The 20,456-nt window shown below is 37.7% G+C and overlaps 1 protein-coding gene across 1 annotated transcript in view; it reads left to right on the top strand.

Annotated features, from left to right (window-relative positions):
• Positions 1-20,456, top strand: part of EYS (eyes shut homolog) — an 852,840-nt gene that overhangs the window by 184,826 nt on the left and 647,558 nt on the right. Inside the window, exons 11-12 of the mRNA XM_019287512.3 lie at positions 961-1,214; positions 13,485-13,589. Coding sequence (XP_019143057.3) covers positions 961-1,214; positions 13,485-13,589 — 359 coding nt within the window. The remainder of the gene's footprint in view (positions 1-960; positions 1,215-13,484; positions 13,590-20,456) is intronic.

Raw genomic sequence — 20,456 nt, forward strand, 5'->3', positions numbered from 1 at the left:
TCTTAACTTGTTAGTTCTTTCCATCCTCTGGATAGCATCTCTATGGATAAAGAACATGTAAGATTATTGTCAAATTATCTCCTGTGTGAGGACACCTCTGGACATGATAAGGAGAGGATCAGCCAAAGAATATATTGCCAAGTACAAGCAATTTTCTAATTTTGTGAGATGTGGGTCAGCTATAAAATAATCCAGATTTGTTTTCATTCACACAGCAAAAGAAAACAAAAAGGCAGAAAGGGTAACATGAAAAAGTCATCTCCAGTCTTATACAATTTAGATGTCTGCCTATATTTTGGAAAAAAATATTTTGAACTATTTCTATAAAATATACTGACCAATATCTATAGAATTCTATAGATTCCTTTATTTTTAATTTCAGTAATTTTTTTTAGTTACAGAAATTGTAACTTTTGTTGCTAATGATAAAGCACTTTTACACTGATTTTATACCCAAACAGGTTTTAATATTGTTTCTTCCTAGAGATATTGTAGCAAGTAACCATTTTTACAGAAAAAAAAATAAAATGCATGATACTCATATTTATAAGAGTTTTCTCTTTCAATGTGTTCATTTGCAGCTTAATATTAATATAGCTTCTAGTTTGACCTACATAAATAGCTAAGATTTTAATTTATTTCTAGCAGTACATGTGAAATGAAGTTACTTAGTGACTAATTAAAGGTGAAGAAAGAAGATTGAAAATAAATTGTGATTTATTTGTGGGTAATTCAAAGGGAGAGTATTGTTAACATTATTAGTGATTATTGACCTATATATTCCAGACTACTGATTTTGTTGGATTTTTCTCCTCTCCTCTCCTCTCCTCTCCTCTCCTCTCCTCTCCTCTCCTCTCCTCTCCTCTCCTCTCCTCTCCTCTCCTCTCCTCTCCTCTCCTCTCCTCTCCTCTCCTCTCCTCTCCTCTTTTCTTGTCTCCTCTCCTCTCATTTCAATAACAGGTGCATATGTCCCCTCGGTTACACTGGCACGTTTTGTGAACTTGATATAGACTACTGCATTGGAAACCAGTGCTCTCAATATGGATTCTGCCAGGACCACTTGCATAATTACAGCTGCTACTGTGTGCCTGGATACGAAGGACCCTTCTGTGAAGTTGAAATTAATGAATGCTCAAGTTCACCTTGCAAAAATGGAGCTACTTGTATAGATTTAAGTGGTCACTTTTCTTGTCATTGTACTGCTGGGTTCAAAGGTAAGTTTTGTTCTTTTGAAGTGCCTTGTATTACAGATATGGTTGTCCCACTCTATGTAAGCAATGTTCATGCAACTGTTTAATCACAATTATATATAAATATAAATATGCATACATTTGCATTTGTATGATTCACAAGAGTTTTAACTGAATTAGCATTGACATTCTTAGGTTGTGCCTCCTAACTCTTCCCCAGCAGACCTTCTTTCCACTAAATGTACAGTTCTGAGCATTAGCTTTGATTCTGTTGGCAAAAAAAAAAAAATGATGACGTTCTAACCCACAATTTTAGTTGTATTATTTTAATTTCACAGTTATGAACTCTTAGGTGTTATGGCTTCACTGATACACAGGCTGATAAGAGCAATGTTTTGGTACAGAACAGGAAAATCTAAGCTTGAGGGGAATGAGACCAGCAGTATTATCTCTCTGCATGTATAAAATATAATCAGCTATATTTGAGTGAGTTTTTCAGATTCCCCTTCTATACACTAGAGATAGAGCATTTGTCTGTCCTAGACAACTTTTTTAGGAAGAGATGGGCTGTAGATTTCTGCATTGCATTAGATAAATCCTGCACAACCTGATACCATGATTTCTTTTTGTACTAATTTCTGTTTTGTGTGAATAATACTAATAATTCAGACTACATGTGGGAGACAAAAAATAATTTTGAATCCAGCAATACCAAAGTGTTGCATTTCCAGCCTTTAGTCTATATCATCAAGAACAGGCAATTTATGCTCCAGATACTTCTCTATTGATAATCTGGGGTATCACTAACAAAGGCAAAAATAAATAGCATAGTATGCACAGTGTCATTTTTACTAACTAAACATTAACTTACAGCTTCTTCTTCCAAGCTGGTGAGGGCTTTTGCTCCAGTCCAGAGAGTGTGTGTAGTACTAGATTTTTAAGTCCCAGTTAAACCACTGGGATGGATAACACATTTATTTGGATCCTTCTGGGTTACTGCCAAAGTGCTGAGTTACTAAGTAATTAGAACTTCACTGCCACTTTCTCATTATACATTCTGGCTAACTACACATACTTTTAATATTTAAGCACTAACATTTTTAATTTCAAATATGTTTATATTCATTTACATATTTCATTTACATATATTCTTTTACACGTTTATGTATGTGACATACACTTGCAGATTTGTTGTCCTCAATTTTAGTTGAGTATATTGTGGGATATGCCCAGCCACTGCCCTGGAGGGATGTCTGCTGAGATAGAAGATTTTGCAATCGCCCAGCAGGACTCCCTGAAAAGGCAACCACTTTGGAGTCATGGCGAGGAAAAGTAGACCCACAATCCTTTGGGGGACCCTATGCAGATCATTCTGTAACCCATTGGTCTGTCCCAGACCCTCTGTAATCCATTGGTCCCCTTGCTGATCCCCTGTATCCCTATAAAAGAAGACCAATTCGCCTCTGTAGAGAGAGAGAGAGCTCGTCCCTGGCTTCCCTTCGCCGGAGGGGACCCACAATAAAGCTACTTTCGTGCGGAACCAGCCACACGGGCCTTCTCGTCTCTCTCTCTGGTCTGGTTTGGCCTAGAGGCAGCCCTGCAGAGCTGAGCTGGAATCACGAGCTGATATCACTAAAGAGCTGACAGCTTCTGCAAGGGCCCCTCTGCCAGCAGCTGAGAGGAAGACACCGGACCCCGGGAAGGCGATTCCTTTCGGGACCTTCTCCCTGGACCGGTCATCTCTTCCTGGGTCACAGCCTCGGACCCCTTCACCAGCTGTAATAGTATATAATCTCTTGGTCATTTGATTATACATTTAATAAAAGATGTTACTTCCTGTTCATGCTCATTTATTAATAAATGTGCAACAAAATGGAGGATTGTCCCTGAAATGACTTAAATTCCATTATGATAGCAGAACTGCATGTCTGAAAAAAGTGAAGAAAACAATACTTGGCTCACCTGTGCAAAATCTAACACAATGCATTTCCATCTTGCTGCTTAAACTTCAAGCCTTATTTTGTACTTTGCTGGACTTCACAGGGAACTTCAACCACCCCAATATCTTCTACAGGGACAATACTGTGGAGTATATGATCTGCTTGGAAGAGTCCCATGGGATAAAACCCTTGAGGGAAGGGCCTAAGAAAATCTATCACCACTTACAAGCTCAAGAGCTATTTGTCTCAAAGAGCAGACAGAAAATACCAGGAGGCCTGTATGGATGATCACAGAAGTCCTGGCCAAATTCGAACAAATAAACAAAAAAAAGATATTGACTGAGGGTGGAAGCAAGGACAGGTAACCTGGCAGGAAATAGACACTCTCTGAGCATGCAGCACTAAGTTTAGGAAGGTCAAGTGCATTTGAATATTACAAGAGATGTGAAAGACATCAAAAAGGGTTTCTGTGAGTATGTAGGTGACAAAGGGAAGAGAAAGGAAAATGCAGTACCATTCTTAATGAGACTAGTCATGGAAAAGTTTGAGGTAGTGAATGCTGCCTTTGCCTCAGTCTGTACTGGTAAGACTGTCCTTCAAAAATCCACAATCCTGGAGACCAGAGAAAAAGTCTGAAGCAAGGACACACCCCTGATGGACGAGACTCACGTCAGGAAATATTTAGGCAAGTTGGATATATGCATGCCCATGCGCCCTGTTGGGATGCACCCACAAATCATAGCATCATAAAATATTAAAGCTGACAAAAATGTCTAAAATCACTCTGTCCAAATGTTAAGATAGCACCACCATGATCACTGCTCATCTATATCCCCATGTGGCCCATCCACATGCTTATGAACAGTTCCAGGGGTGGCAATATGACCGCTTTCTTGGGCAACCTATTCCAGTGCATGACCACCCTTTTAGTGAAGATTTTTTTCCTAATATCTGTTCTAAACCTCCCCTGGCACAACTTGAAGCTATGTCCTCTCATCCTGTCACTTGTAACTTGATAAGAGACTGACCCCCACCTTGCTACAACCTCCTTTCAAGTAGTTGAAGAAGTTAATCAGGTTCCCCCTCATTCTTCTTTTCTCCAGTTAAACAATCCCAGCTCCCTCAGCTGCTCCTCATATGACTTGTGTTCCAGACCCTTCACCAGTTTTGTTGCCTTTCTTTGGATATGTAATATGGTAAAAGCTGGCAGATGTCATTGCAAAGTAACTGTCATTTAACATTAATAGATCATGTTGATTACCAGAAGCTCCCAAAGAATGGAGGAAACAAACATGACCTTTCAATAAGGGCAAAAATGAAGTCCTGTGAAACTTCAAGCAGCTCACTGTTGCCTTGATCCTTATTAAGGTAATGGAGCAGCTAGTCCTGAATGAAAAAGCTGATGAAGTATAGGCTGGATGAGTAGACAGTGAGGTGAACTGAAAACTGGATGAGTGGCCAAGCCCAGAGGAAGATGATGCGTGGAGTCAGGCTTTCCATGAGTAACCAGGGGTGTGTTCCAGGAGTCAGTAGTGGATCCAGTCCTTTTTAACTTCTTCATTAGTGATCTGGCTGATGGGGCAAAATGTACCCTCTGAAAGTTTGCAGAAGACACAGCAATGGGAGGAGTGGCTGATACACCACAGGATTGTGCTGCCACACAGAGGGACCAAGACAGGCTTGAGAAATGGGCTGCCATGAGCCTCATGAAGTTCAACAGGGGGAAGTGCCACATCCTGCACCTGGGGAGGAATAACTCCATGCACCAGTGGATACCATGGGCTGATCAGATGGTATGGGGCTCTGCAGAGGAGAACCTGGGCATCTTGGTGGACATCAGGTTGAATGTTATACAGCAGTGTGCCCTTGTTCATAGAAGGCATATGCCTGGGCTGCATTATGAGGTCTTTTGTCAGCAGGTCAAGGAAAGTGATGCTTTCCCTCTACTCAGCACTGGTACTGAGGCTATACCTGTACAGCTGTGTTGAGTTCTGGGCTCCCCAGTAAGAGAGACATGGACACACTGGAGAGAGCACAGTAAAGAGACACTAAGATGATTAAGGGACTGGAGCATTTCTCCTATGAGGAAAGGCTGAGGAAGCCGAAACCCTTCAGCATGAAGAAGACAAGGTTCAGAGACAGCTCTCATCCCACCTGAAGGGAGGACGTACAGAAGATGGAGCCCGGCTCTTTAGAGTAGTGCTCAGTGACAGAACCAGAGGCAATAGACGGAAAGGGAAACACAGAGGTTGCTGTCTGAACATCTAGAAATACTTTATGACTGCGAGGGTGATGGAGCACTGCTGCAGGTTGATCAGGGGGCTTATGGAGTCTCCATCCTTGGAGATATTCAAAAGCCATCTGTACATGGTTCCTTGAAACTGGCTCTGGGTTTTCCTGCTTGAACAGGGGTGTTGGACAAAATGGCCTTCAGAGGTCACTTACAATTTCAACCATTCTGTGACTGTTACTGTGAGAACTTGCTTATAAAAATAATATAATTATATATTACTGGAAAACGCTTATTTTTTTTTTCTTTATTTTATCACACAATGAGGTATTATATAATAGTATTTCCATAGAAACAAATTTAAAGAAAAAGAAATATCATAATATTACCCATTAGGTGTAACTTATTACTACATGTACTGAATATATCGACTTCTGATTTGTCTGAGTATAAACCACAAACAATTAATAAAGGCTCTTTAAACTTATAAAAATGTTATCACTACCCTATCAATTATATTTTCATAGTCTCTGAGGGTTTATGATCCTGGGATATTTTCCAGTACAAAACAGATTTTAAGTTCAGTCATAACTGCATGTTATGAATCAGTGATTTTTATCTCAGTGTAAACTAAAAACCCCACATTTATTCTTATCTCATGTTTGTGTGCTTGTTACGTTGTTTCTAATTTAGTTTTTTAACAAATCCAGATGTACTCAATTTTTCTTCATAAATAGTAAATTCACTATCAGATGAAATATCAAAGGCAATAGTAAATAAGCTAAACAGCAAAACAGAAGCTATTGTTGCTCAGTAGTCTGTATGTATTTGTGGAGCTATCATACTTTGTGTCCTAGAATGCAGAGATATTGCAAACAACCTCCCACTTACTAGGTGGGAGGTGACTTCTTGTCTCTCCTGCTACTATGTGAGTCCCTGGGTTATCTTTAATATAACATTAGAATCAGTTTTTATTTCAGAAGTAAAATGTTAAATAGACAATTCATATCTAACTCCTATGTCCAGTTGATTGATCATTCTAATGTCTATCAACATTTCTCTACTGTTTTGCATTCTATTAGCTAGGGACCCCCTTAGGCAGTGTAATGGGATTTGTCAACATGAAAAACATGATCTTATTTTTTAAAATCAAGTTCATAAAAAATCCAAGGCTTGAGTATTTGCACAATAAAACCAAATACTTTGTTCCTTTTGAACTGTAAAGGTTACTAGTGATTGAAACTTTAATGTTAGAGATATTTTGTTAATGTCTGGTGTACTCTCCACTGCTTATAAGAGAACTTCACACATGTCAAACTTGGAAGTTTGCAGTATGGTTTCAAAAATTAAATGAATAACTTTTTAAACTTTTTAAACTTTTGGTTGTGTGGTAACCCTCTACATTGTCCTCTTCTGCTTCAGTCCTTCTAATGTAGCACAATGCTTCAGAGTAATTCCCAGTTGACATTCAGAGTAATTCCTAGTCTATCCTTTCTTCCATATCTTTCTGTTAACTCTATCTCAATACATCAATGTTCAACATCAAATAAATCCAGTTTTCATGATGACTGGTATGTCTAAATAAATAGCACTCTGTTTATTTGTGGTTTAAAGGAAGCCCTTCTTGGAATTATTTGGGAAAAACACTGTATTTATGTAAACATGTCCTTCGTTAAAACTCTTTTCTGTTTAGATGCCCACAAAAATGTGAAGGCAGCTACTGGGAACTCTAAGCAGATAGGCAATGTTGCATCATTGGTTTCTCTTGAGGGTTTGTATTTATATAATATTGATTGTAGAGTTCAGATTTGGGAAATCTTTTTATTCTGAATTTATACTGTACCCCACATGGCAAAATATGGTCCATCACTGCTTCACCCGTGTGTAATTAACAAATAACAGTATTGAAGCTCATCACTAATGCAGGCCTTACAGTGACTTTTTGAGTTTAACGTTCATATATTCTATTTGTCATTCTCTTCAGCATTCTTCTTTTTGTCCAAAAGAGAAAAATGGCATGTGGGCTTCTTGAAATCATTCCATTACTTTAAATTTCTGGGCTTTGTTTTTATTTTTATTCTCCAATTACACAGGAGAAGTCCATGTGATATCTGGAGTCTGAGGAAGTGTTTAGTGTTTGTACTTTCAGTACATTATTAATTGATTTTACATTGGTTGGATGTTTTCAAATATTTTCCCCCTTCTGTAATAGATGTGAATAGTATATCCTCCATGCTGTCAAGTAAAACAAATCTTGAAGGAAAGTACTTGTAGTTATGTGAAAACCAATCCTTTTTGACACAAGTAAGTTTAAGAAGACTTAATCCCTTATGCAAATCAAGTCTAGAACAGCTGATGGACATCCTAACACCTTATGAAGATTGAACCTGTTTACAGGTAGCAGCCAGATCAAGGCTGCTCCATGAGAGGAATCACAAACTAAAATCTGAGGTTAACCCCACTGCAGGCATTGCCATCACTAAGCAAGGCACAGTCCTGCAGCATCTAAACAGGGAAGTCAGAACCAGTGTCTGGTAACAGGGTCCCTGACAAGCCCCAGACAGCACAAACAATGGACCAGGTCCAGGGTCCATCTATGAAAGCAAGTTAGAAGCAGCAGGAGACAGAACCAGAGACAAATCTGTAATGTACATACAAGCGATCCATCCAAAAAAACTCCCAAAAACTTACAAGACCACTCTTGATACAGGGAGGGAGGCAGGATTGGAAACTACAACATCTACAGAATAGCTCAGGCCAGATCAGGGTGCCCACAGCTGACCTCATTGACAACAGACAGGGTGTGTAAGAGGGACCTAGGTGGGGCTACTTCAGGCAACTTGGGTGTATTAGTGCTCTCAGGGCTCTGACAGCTGCTTTATAGGAATTGCCTGAAGCAGAATCATCTGGAATAATGAAATCATTGGTTTTGCTGACAAAGGAAGGTAATCAGGTTCATTTTTTTCCCCATACCCGTTCTGCATTTGAAACACCTCCTTCCATTTCCATTCATGCAGTTCCTGTCTTTATAGGACAAGGCTGTCCCAGAAGCACAGCACATGTCTGCTCCCACCTTTCCACCACACAACAAAGCTGGACTGGGTATGTAGCTCAGGGCACTAGGTAGTGCAACATTTTCAGGGGCTCTGGCTGGCTTTTTTGTGCTAGGGAAGAGTGATTATTGCTGGGACATTGTACCAGTGCAGCCTGTCAGATGTACAATGTAATCCCATAGATGAGCTGGGCTCTGGGAAGTTACATTTGAAGTGTCACGGACTTTCTCTGAGTTAAAACTCTTTCCAGAGAAGCTAAGAGGGTGGGGTTGTTTCACACATCATATACATTTTTTTCAGTCTGTAATAGGCGTTCACAGAAAGAATTACACTATAGACATAAATAAAATTAGATTTGTTTTGGATTTTTGACTACTACAATATCTTACACAGAAAAGACCTTGAAGAAAAGAAAAAATGACCAAGTGTGTAGAACAACAAAGTGGAGAAAAAGAAATGTCTGTCGAGTTCACTAAAGCCTCACCTGGACCGTCTGTCTTTCTTTTTCATAACTGCATTTTCTTCAAAATAAGCAGAAGGATTACTCAATTTGATACATCTCTTATCTAACAGAATAACTTATGTTGCTTAGCAAGAAACAAAATTACACAATTTTTTATCAGGTACATGACTGGAATGCTTTCCACTTTTACACATTTTACAAAATGGTGGACAGTAAGACAAGAGTGTTGAGAAGGCAATCCTCAAATACATTGTTAATATTTTGGCTACTTCTTGTACTTTATAAAACCCTTGTGGTTTTCATAATTCTTTTTTTTTTTAATAGTACTTCATTAAGTTTACATTAAGCAGAATTTTAAATCATTTACTTTTCATCTGATCTTGGAATAGAAAGATTCATTTTATGTTTTGAATATCTCCTCAAGGGAGGAGTTTTACTTCAAAATAGTATTCTTACACATCCTTTTCTTAATTGTGGTCATTCTCTGTGCCTTTTCATTGTCCAACTTTATATTTCATTTTACCTATAAAACAAAAGTTGGTATAAACAGTATTTAAAAGAAACGTTGTATTTTGATCATCTTGCATGTGGTTTGTGATTCAGACAGAAATATTATAGTGGTGGTGGCACTTAATAAGAGATACTTTAAATATAATGTGTATTACATTAAGAAAATAAGCTCTCAAATTATTTCAGTTTTATTCTAATTTCTGATTGAATTTCAGGCTTTTATTCTAATGTCTGAATATTATCTTTGAGAATTGTATAAAATTAAACTTATTTTGATATGAAAAAAACCCTCAGTTTTGTGGATATTCTGCAAAATCTAATGATGGTTTGATAAGTTCAGATAAAGTGCAAAGTTAATATCTTTAAGTTAAGCAGAAAAAAAAATATCCAAAGTTTGAAAGGTGCAAACTTTCAGTCTAGTGATTTTACACAGTTGCACTTCTCAAGGAAAGGAATATTCAATGAGGCTGCATCCATAAGACTTATGAAACTTAATTTTTTTGTTGTCTTTCATCTGCAGTTATATTTACCGGAGAACTTCAGAGTCTCTCCATTTGCTAAAACAACATGACTATTTTAAACAGAGTAAGTGATATCAGTAGCACTGGAGGAGGATGAAATATCTTTGCTAATTTTTTAGCATTCACCTACTCAGGTCCTTAGGTTATTCTCAACACCTTTGTGCTCCTGCAGAGTAATGTCTTGTGTATCATCAATGTGCTGGTAGAAAATGTTGCTGTTAAAGATCAGGCAATGCAATTTGCAGGAGTGACAGACTTTCCTGTAATTGTGTGTTGTATGTTCGAGAACACTGCAATTTTATACAGCATAAAATATTCTATAGCATATAGAAGTAGAGCTGGCTCATGGTAATTTTTAACATTCTCTTTGTACTTCAGAATTTGGTGACATGATGCCTTTAAAATGTATAGAAACTTAGACCTTGAGCTATGATTTATTAAATAGCTAATTAAATATTATGTTTTATTAGTAATTATGTTTGGATGTGTTGTAATAATTTTAACCTTAAAAGCATAAACCAAAAAAATATTTGTGTTAACATACTTTGATGTTGAAAGTAATTTGTAGAGAATTAACAGTTTTTATCAGGTTTTCAAAGAAGGTTCTCATCATACATTTCAAATGGGTAGTTGAGAGGAGCTGCGTACTGAAAACAAAAAAGGCTTCTCTTTATCTGTCCAGCTTTTTTCATGTCTTAAATACTCAGAAAATATGGTCTCACAGTAGCTTCACAGATCCTTTGATTCTCTCTGAAATATTTTTGAAATACTACCCATATATTACCTTTGTACTCTGAGAACATGAATTCCTAAATTTCCCTAGCATGATATCTTGGATAGCATCAGTAAATGAGGATGATCTCATTCTATTATTTCCCTTAAAACTGAATTTGCTTTAACCTTTAACAATTCGAGGGAGGTGAAATCTGTTTCAAGGAGTTTTTCTAGTACATGTTTCAGCTTGCCTATGGCTGTTGGCCAAATAATTTACTTTTGGAGGAAACTCTGTGCTATTTGTGCTACCCTCCACCTGTCTATCCAGAGGAAGAGAACAGATGCCAATGCATTTTTATTTTTCTCCCTCAAAAGAGACCCACCATAATCAGGGATCTGAACTAGAAAGCATAAGGAATGCAAAATACCAGAATTAGATCAGAAAAGTTGTATGTAGTGCCGTTACCTTATCAGCACTTCAAAGAAAATTCTTGAAAAATTAAAGAACTTAGACATTAATTTATATGTTGGCCACTCCTGGCTGTAATCCTCACTGGTGCCATGACACGTTAGGCAGCACTCAGCAGCTGCTCTTAGCAGAAAGCTTTTTAGTTTACTGAGTTACCTGAACTCTCCCTGGGCTGTGCTTTTTCTCCCCCTGTTCATCCATATATCTTCAAACCTTATGGAAAATGCAGAGCATGTTTAGAGGCAGAAAAAAACCCATTAGGAGCCCTTCTATCACAAGTTTATGTGTGGAAGAGAATCTTGGTGCTTCATTTCTCCAAGGAAGACCTTTTGTATCTAGCAGATACAGATTTTGAGAGCCAACAGTCTTGGTTCATATGATTCTATGAGAGGGCGTGTAGGTGTGCAGCAGGGAAGAGACCAAATTATTCTCACCATGCAAAGAATTCAGAGGTATATCAGCATTTGGTTTCTTTTTATCGTCTGCTGTAAAATAAACAGAAAGCCCAGCACACTTTCCACACTGTCAACCACTACTGAACATGATTTACCTCCATATTCCTATGTATAATATACTTCCATTCCTATGGATGTGGTGGGTTGACCCTGGGTGGATACCAGGCACCCAACAAATCCTCTCTATCACTCCCCTCTGCAACTGGACAAGGGAGAGGAAATATAATGTTCAAGGTTCATGGGTTGAGATAAGGACCTGGAGAAATCATTCACCAAATACCATCACAGGCAAAACAGACTAGAATTAGAGATATTAATTGAATGTATTACTAATAAAATCAGAGTAGGATAATGAGAAGTAAAATAAGACATTTAAAAACACCTTCCCCCACCCACCCCTCCTTCCCAGCTCTACCTGCTCCCCGCCAACAATGCAGGGAGACGGGGAATAGGCATAATGGTCAATTCATTATCTGTGGCTTCTCCTGCTGTTCAGGGAGAGGAATCCTTTCCCTGCTCCGTCATGGGGTCCTTCCAACAGGAAATAGTTCTCCATGAACTTCTCCAGCCTGAGTCCATCCCACAGGCAATAATTTCCCACAAACTACTTCAGCGTGGGTCATTCTTCCATGGGGTGCAATCCTACAGGAATGTGCTGTTCCGGCATGGGTCCCCCAGATGGTGACAAGTCCTACCAGGAAACCTGCTCAGCATGGGCTCCTCTGTCCACAGGTCTGCGGGTCCCTGCCAGGAGCCTGTTCCTGCACGGGTCTCCCATGGGGTCACTGACTCCTTTGAGGCATCCACCTGCTCCAGCATGGTTCTTCTCCAAGAGCTACAGGTGGATCTCTGCATTCTCGTGGTCCTCCATGGGCTGCAGGGGCACAGCTGCCTCACCATGATCTGCACCATAGGCTGCAGGGGAATCTCAGCTCTGGCACCTGGAGCACCTCCTGCCCCTCCTTCTGCGCTGATCTTTGTGTCTGCAGAGCTGTTCCCCTCACATATTCTCACTCAGCTCTTCTCTGGCTGCAGTTACACCTGCACAATAACTCTTTTTCCTTCTTCTTAAATGTCTTATCACAGAGGTGTTACCACCATCTCTGATTGGCCCACCCAGACTTGGCCAGTAGCACATCCACCTTGGACTTGGCTGGGATTGGCTCTGCTGGACATGGAGGAAGCTTCTGGAACCTTCTCAAAGAAGGCCCTCCTGTGTCCTTCCCTCTACCAAAACCTGGCCATACAAACCCAATACACTGGAAACAGCTTTTGCTGTTATATATCAAAGCTACCCCTTTTGTAGATTACAAATCTACATTTCACTAAATACTTCCTAGCTTTGTTCTTAATTATTTAATCTTCTCTTATCTGCATTTTGCCTCATTAAATGTTATTTAGTGATTTGATCATACTCCTCCTTTGTGTTACATGGAGCAAATGTCCAATATTACAGTACTGACAACTTGCTGTAGAACATAGGCTGAACTGTACTATTACACATAACTGTCTGTAAATTAGTGTTCACCTGATTTTCATATGCAATGATACTTCAAAATTCTTTTTCAAAGGTGTCAGAGAGCAAAATGGAAGAAAATGATTGACAAAACTGGACAAAAATTGCTTGAATGCTGTAGATTTGTATAATGGAAAAAAACCTTCAGCATTATGTATAATCTCAGTAGGAAAGCTTTCTATTTTCCTGATTGTAATGCTTCCAACTTTGCCTGTCAAAATGGACTGCCCTGTAACCAATGAAGCAGAAAAATTCATGACGCAAAGGAAGTCTAGCAGTAGTCCTGTGTACTCAGTGTACCATGGCCAGTGGAGTCACCATGTAGACTGTGAAAATCCCAGAGATTTTTCTCATTACAAATATATCTCTATGACTTGAACATGTCAGCATATTTGTCCTTTTTTTTTTAATTCAAATTTGCAGGAGAAACATGTTCTGTTCACATCAATGAGTGTCAAGACAGACCCTGTTGGAATGGAGGGACCTGTGAAGAGGACATAAGTGGCTTCAGATGCAATTGCCCCTTTGGTAAGCATTTATATTTTTTATATAGTTGCTAAGTTGGCATAGTATGGAAGTCCCACATTTGCTACTCAAGCGCTATAAAGTCTTGTACAGTGAAAGCATTCTTCTTGCATTTTGAAATGTACAGAGCTAGTTATTTAGACTAATAAAAAGATTTTTTTTTCTCTAATTTATCATAAGAAATTCTTATAAATTATAGATTACTTAGATAAAAAAGTACTTGTAGTACTGGAACATACTGGGAAAGAAATATGACAGAACTGAAGATTTTAAATTATTTAGTGTATATTTGCATAGACACCTTATAGCAACACATTCTTTCAAAAAATGTATGGTTTAGGCAGCAAAATGTTGAAATTTAGCGAACATAAAACCCCCAATCTTTCAAGTCCTATTCCACTTGGCCAAATTACTAATTCCTAAAAGACCTGAACATTGCTGTAAAATTTGTATTACCTCAATCTGGTTGCCTGATCTTTGTGGCATCTGAATTGTCCTGAAGTATCCAAGGTAATGTATAAGGCTGGAAGATATGCTAGAGGATTTAAGTGTCACCCAAGATGCATCAGGCCAGGTGGCAAGTGAACTAAGAGCAACACAAAAAGACCAATCAAAATTAGGGAGAAAGATATATAATGCTGAAGATTTTGCTAATTATATATACATTGTTTAATTCATGATTTTACATGTTATTGTGTGTTGACTATGGAAATATAGAAAAGGGTGGGTTAGAAATTCCTAACCTTAGAAGTCCTTTGACCAAAGGAGCCTGGGGTACTGATTTTGCAACTTGTAAGTTCATGCAAAAATATGGATGATAAATTACTGATAAATTCTAAAAATGGCTTTTGTTTTGACATGTGCATTTATAAGCTCATTGTTACTATGGAAAATAAGGTCAAGAAAACTAATTTTATGCAGTTATGGGCTAAGAAGTACTTATAGTACTGTGGTGTTTTGAAGATAAACTGATGGTGGTCAGTAACGCCTGGAAATGTCAGAGTACTGAAATACAGGTCTCCAGTGAACCTTCTCAACCTGAGCAACTGATTTTAAGAGAACTTTAGTGTTTTTAATAACACAAGATCCTTAAGTGCCTTAAGGGCAGTTTCTACTGAGTTGGGAACTGAAGACAATACTGACTTATATCTTCAAAGGTAAGATGATTCTTTCAAGTTTGGTGCTTCACTGAGACACATGTAAGCCTGTCAAGTGTTCTACTGAATAAAGGATGTAACAAAACATCAACACAAACATTATCTCCTTTGTTCTTCTGAGATGGAGATTTTCACATTCAATGTCCCACTTTGCTATCATATGTTTGACTCTTGTTGGTGTTCACCAAAACTTTTGTCTACAGTGGATTTTACACAGAAGCATCCTGCATCTCTTTCTGCAGATCTAAAAGGACATGTCTTTCATACAGCAGAATGCATGTCAGTGACAGGAAACAAAATTGTTGTGGCATTGTCTTAGTAATTGCCTGTGCCTCTTTCTTTAAAGAAAAGCCAGTCACTCTGTAAACTTTTCCTTATCCAATTAATTTTTATTACAATTCTCTCTGTGTGTGTCATCTGGAACAATGAAGTTTATGTAATGGAAATATATACTAGAAATTATGAGTTTCATTCTATTGACCCTAATAAAATGCTGTGCATAGCAGTGGTTCTTCATCATCATCTGTCAAATGATCAAAAAAACCTCATAGTGAACCAGGGGTCATCTGTAGAAAGGATCAGTTATTTTTGAAAAGAGTTAAGACTTGCCATATCACAATTTGCAGCTACATTATTAATATAATAGCAAACTGAATTAGAGAGGGGGAAAATTGTGTACTGAGGTGAACACCTAACAATGAGCTGAAAAGAGGAGAATTTTAATCTAAATGTGATACACATTCCATTTGTGCCCTTAGCTAAATTAATTAATATCCTAGTTCATATCCTCTAGGTGAAGGTGCAGATAAACAAATGTAACCATCTCACAAATACATTGTTATGATTAAATAATGTCTGTAAATTGCCTGAAACACAAGTACCTACATTACTGGATATTTTTACTGCTAGCTCAGCTCTAGCAAGGGTATCACTTCAAAAGATAACACAGCTGACTTAAGCTAATCTTTAAGTAAAAATGTCAATTTATACTTCCATACTTTCATTGAGAGCCAGTGTCCTACTGGATTTCTGGAAAAAAATAAGTTCTGCTTAGCAGAGGAACTGTAGTTGATGGCTTTTTAGCAAATAAGTAACAATAAATAAATAAAGAATAAAAATATTGAATAAATCACGTGTATTCAATAGTAATAAACAAGGGAACACAGAGAATTTGGATATGCCCTAACGATCAAGTTCTTGTAAATGAAAAAACTTGTATCTGTAACTGTCTGACTAGACCAATAACATTTTTATTCATTAGGTGGGTAGCTGTTTTCTTTGCACTTTTCTGCTTTGCCACAGTTGTCTAAAATAGCATCTGCACCTTATTTTAGGTGCATAATGATGTCTTCTCAAATTTGACCTTTCAATATCAAATATGCTACAATGAACATAAAGATCTTTCCTCTATCTTCAGTGGAGGTTCTTTATCTAATTTTATTTAAATTATTATTTTATGAGGAGTTGTAACTCCATTTTACTAGATACATCTTAAGATAACTTTGTTGGGCAAGAAATATGTCAAGGTCTCTGCCATGTCAAAAGTGAGCACCACTATTTTTTACCTTTGACTAAAAATTCAGGAGTGATCACATTTAGGAGTTGTATACATTAAAAGGGTGTTCACAGTTAGGAGTTGTATAGATCAAAATTCATGGAATATTTTTTCTTCAAATTATGACATAACAGTAGTGCCATTTGAGTATAGGAGAGCCTAAGTTCTCTTAAGGTACAATTTAGAAGGAAAGGATTAATTTATGTTTAGTTTTTCTTTTAGAAACATGAATGCTAAGCTAAGACAGATCTGGAAAGACTCACAAAGAGCTTTGCCTTGGCAATGGATGAAGATGGTTTAACGAATGATCCTGATATGGCTTAATAGTGAAGAGATGCTGTATAATAGTAAATATAGACTAAACCTATATGTTTTGAAAGGAAAGAGTGATTTTTATCTTTTGTTTTATAGAATTTCGGCGCAAAGTGGATGTAAGATTAGCACTTTTTATTATAAAGATATACATTTTTCCAAAAGCTAGTCTGGTTACACATGGTATGCAGTGTTGCATCTGGAAAATGCATAACTGGGCCAATGGGAATGTGAACATGAAAAATTTAAGGCTGGATTCTTCACAGTACTGTATGCTGTAGATATTTTGTTGTATGTGAAGAAAGCAAGCTGATTAGCCTGATTAAAAAACAAGGTTCATTAACTCAACAAGAACATTATGGTAACACTTAGGCTGCTTCTGATACTAAGTAGGATCTTTCAGATAGTGTGTCTTTATAGAGTGTTTAAGAAATGCAGAGAAACTAGCACATTGCCATTGGGGGGAATTAAGAGAATTCAATTGTCAGAGAAGATTCATAGACTGATAAAACTGCTTTTGATTCAGACTTGTGGTCCTCCAGTTTTATTTTATTTAAAGAAGAGACTAAAGTGGGAAAAGCACATAGAATGAGCAATGTGACCTGTGCTATATTAAGGTAATCATCAATCTGACATATTTATGTCTGTATGAACTTTCCAAGACAGTTTTTTCTTCTAGAGAGTTACCCAGATCTGCCCCAAATGCTTCTGCAGCCTACACAGTTCATTAAAATGACCCAAAATTTGGATTTTTTAAAGTTTTCAAACTTTCATATAGTGTTCCTTCATCCTTGAGAAGCACAATTGTTTTTTCTTGTTAAGAAATCAGAACTTTATATATTTAACAAATCTATGTGCATTTAATTGATGAGCTAATTTTATGAAAATATATCTTATGCTTTATTAATTACTTTCAAGTAGTTCAATTTCTTAATATGTGGTCAATTTTAATACTCAAAAAACCTGTTATTTTTATATGACAAATCTCCTTTCAGCAGCTTTAAAAATAATCCATTAAAATTCTCTGTAATACAGCTGAGATATTTCTTAGAAATTATTCCAGTAGTCCATCCTGATGTTGATAAGATATTGTCACTAAATAGGATGAAATGAGGTCATTTAATCATACAGATCATTAATTCACATAAATGTATCTCAGCATTGCTGGAAACCTGAAATAACTAGAGCCAAATTTTAAAAATACATGACTAGACAAAATTCTTTTGCTTTAAACAATTTGGTTGATGTTGGGGTTTTTTTGGGTTTTTTTTGGGAGGGGAGTGGGTTTGTTGTTGCTGTTGGTTGGTCAGCTTGGTGGTTTTCCCTTTGGTTTTGTTTTTCTAATTTCCCTGTACTATATTCTAATTTTATTGACACAACATAGGACGCCCATGCATCAAAAGGTATAGGTTATTTTAAGTAATGGACTCTTCTGGGACTACTTTTGTGGATTTTTGTGACAGAGCGTGATCTGTATTTTTGCATCTCAAGATAAGAGATAGTAATATACAAATAGATCAAATAGAATCAGACGATGTCTTTAGATATTGTATGAAATAATTACCTAAGTCCTTTTCTCTCTGGGTAAAAGACATGAGTGGCTTGCAGGTGGACACTGTTTTCCCAGTTTGAGACAAATTAAGGGAAATGCTCTGGAAGGAACGTCTCCTCCAAAGAAAGCAGCTTACAGCCACCCCTCCCCTACCAGGTTCGGGAGGATTCCTCGGAGGAAAGTGAAAAAGGAAAAAATCTATTTTTTTAACAAACAAAATGCATAATGAGAAAAAGAATAATGCTAAATAGTAAAACCTCTTTCTGTGGAGAGAACCTGGTTACATTTCAGAGTCCTTTGTGGGTGTGGGTTTCTTCTCTCCAAAGCTGGAGTTTGGGGAGGAAGGGGGGGACACGACCCTCCAGGCCGTTGTAAGTTCTCGCAGTGTGTTCCAGTGTTGTTGAACAGTCCAGAAGAAGAAGAAGAGGAAGATCAAGAAGAAACCAAAGGGAAGCAAAGAAGTTTAACTCTCTATCTCTCTCTTCCAAGAAAAGGAGCCAAGAGCTGGGAAAAGCAGGAAGGTGATTGCCTCCTGCCTCCGCTCTGCAGCAGCAGCAGCTATTTCTGTGTCCTTGAACACAAAACTGCTTTGTAAAGGTCGCCTGGCTTTTTTCTTTCTCCCAGACCCAGTTTTAAAGGCACAGAAGGGCACAGGATTCATGTCTGGGCATAGAGCAGGCGATAGGGGATACACATCATAAAGTCACCCCAAGACAATTAATTGCAAACATCTTCTGAAAGTTTTTGACAGGAAAGTAATTGTATAATAATATAGCTTGGGTGACTGGTTAGTGCTATATTCTGATGACCTTATACAGGACATTTTACAAGCATTATTTCTGAACTTTAGGCAGGTCAGGACAAGTGTAAGATGTTTTAGTTTTTGATTTTATCCTCATTTTCCTACTCTAGGTTTATTTGGCAATAAATTAAATTCATTTTCTCCAAGTTGAGTTTATTTTTCCCATAATTCGCACTAGTAAGTGATCTCACTGTCTGTATCTCAACCAACAAGATAGTTCCTCTAATTTTCTCTCCCAATCCTGCTGAGGAGAGGAAGTAAGGAAGCAACTAGCTGGATGGAGGTCTGGAAGCCATCCAAGATGAACCCACCACACACCCACAAGCATCAGTGTTGTGAATCAGCATGATGCCTGAAGAAGCCACCTGGAAACAGAGGCTAGACAAGATTAAGAGAATAAAAGCAGGTATTTATTTGAAGGGCCTTCAAAGGTACACCCTGGGCAGTCAATAGGCTACACCCAAGATGGACCCTGGGTCACAGGCTTTTCACATTTTTATAAGTTTGGTTTGTTTGCATATCAGGGTTAATTCTCCAATTAAAACCTCCATTCATGATGTAATTACCCCAAGTTTGCCTCCCCCCTTTTGAGGATTTTAGTTTACACATTTTGGGGCCTGGTTACCTTGAGGTGGAAACCTCAAGAGGCTTGTTATGCCTAACCAGCATGAGAGAACAGCAGCTAACAGGCGACAAGAAACTTCAGAGTTACACACTAGGCAGTACAGGATTTGAAAAATATAAAAGTTAAAACCTAAGGCATCAAGCAGATTTAAGAAACAGAAAAGTAAAAATAGGAGCCTTCATTATTTTAGCCTCCTCTAGTCTGTCTTGCAACAAAGGATGAATTTCGTAGCAAGAAAGTTCTAAAATATTTAAATTCAGGTTATCTATTGATACAATTAACATAAGGAAATTTTTATAAGATTCTTGAAATATGGGGAAAGAGCCACAAAAATAAGTCCTATAAGCAGGGTGGAAAGGCCCTAAACAAACCGTCTGCTCAGTACTGGATAAAGCCAAGTGCTGCACCTATAGCTGCTATGTCTGGAAGATGGCACTGGAAAAGCAAGGTATTCCAAGGAGACTGAAACCTGCTTTCCAACATAGCAAGGTATCTTACATTGTTAAATAACACCAGCTGATGTTTTTCATCAATTTTATTGGAGGAAACTCCAGCCTCTTTCCTTGGAGAAGAGAAAACCTCCAGTCAGAACCAAAAATATTGAGGAAAACAATGGGCACTCTCTCTTACCATCACTTGCTGTCCTCATGTGATCTTTCTTGTTAGAAGCATGAGGATTGATCAGTATTGATTAATATGTATTCTGAATTCAGTGTAATAAAAGTGCAATGTAATGCCATCTTCAGCAATGGAAGCAATGGCCAAGGAAATTTAAGTGATGATACATATGCAGCTACTATTTGATACTTGATTTAATATGTGATGTTGGAAATAACATGGTGTTGGCTCAATACAAAGTGAATGTAA

Source organism: Corvus cornix, chromosome 3 (assembly GCF_000738735.6).
Source record: "Corvus cornix cornix isolate S_Up_H32 chromosome 3, ASM73873v5, whole genome shotgun sequence".
NCBI classification, from domain to species: domain Eukaryota; kingdom Metazoa; phylum Chordata; class Aves; order Passeriformes; family Corvidae; genus Corvus; species Corvus cornix.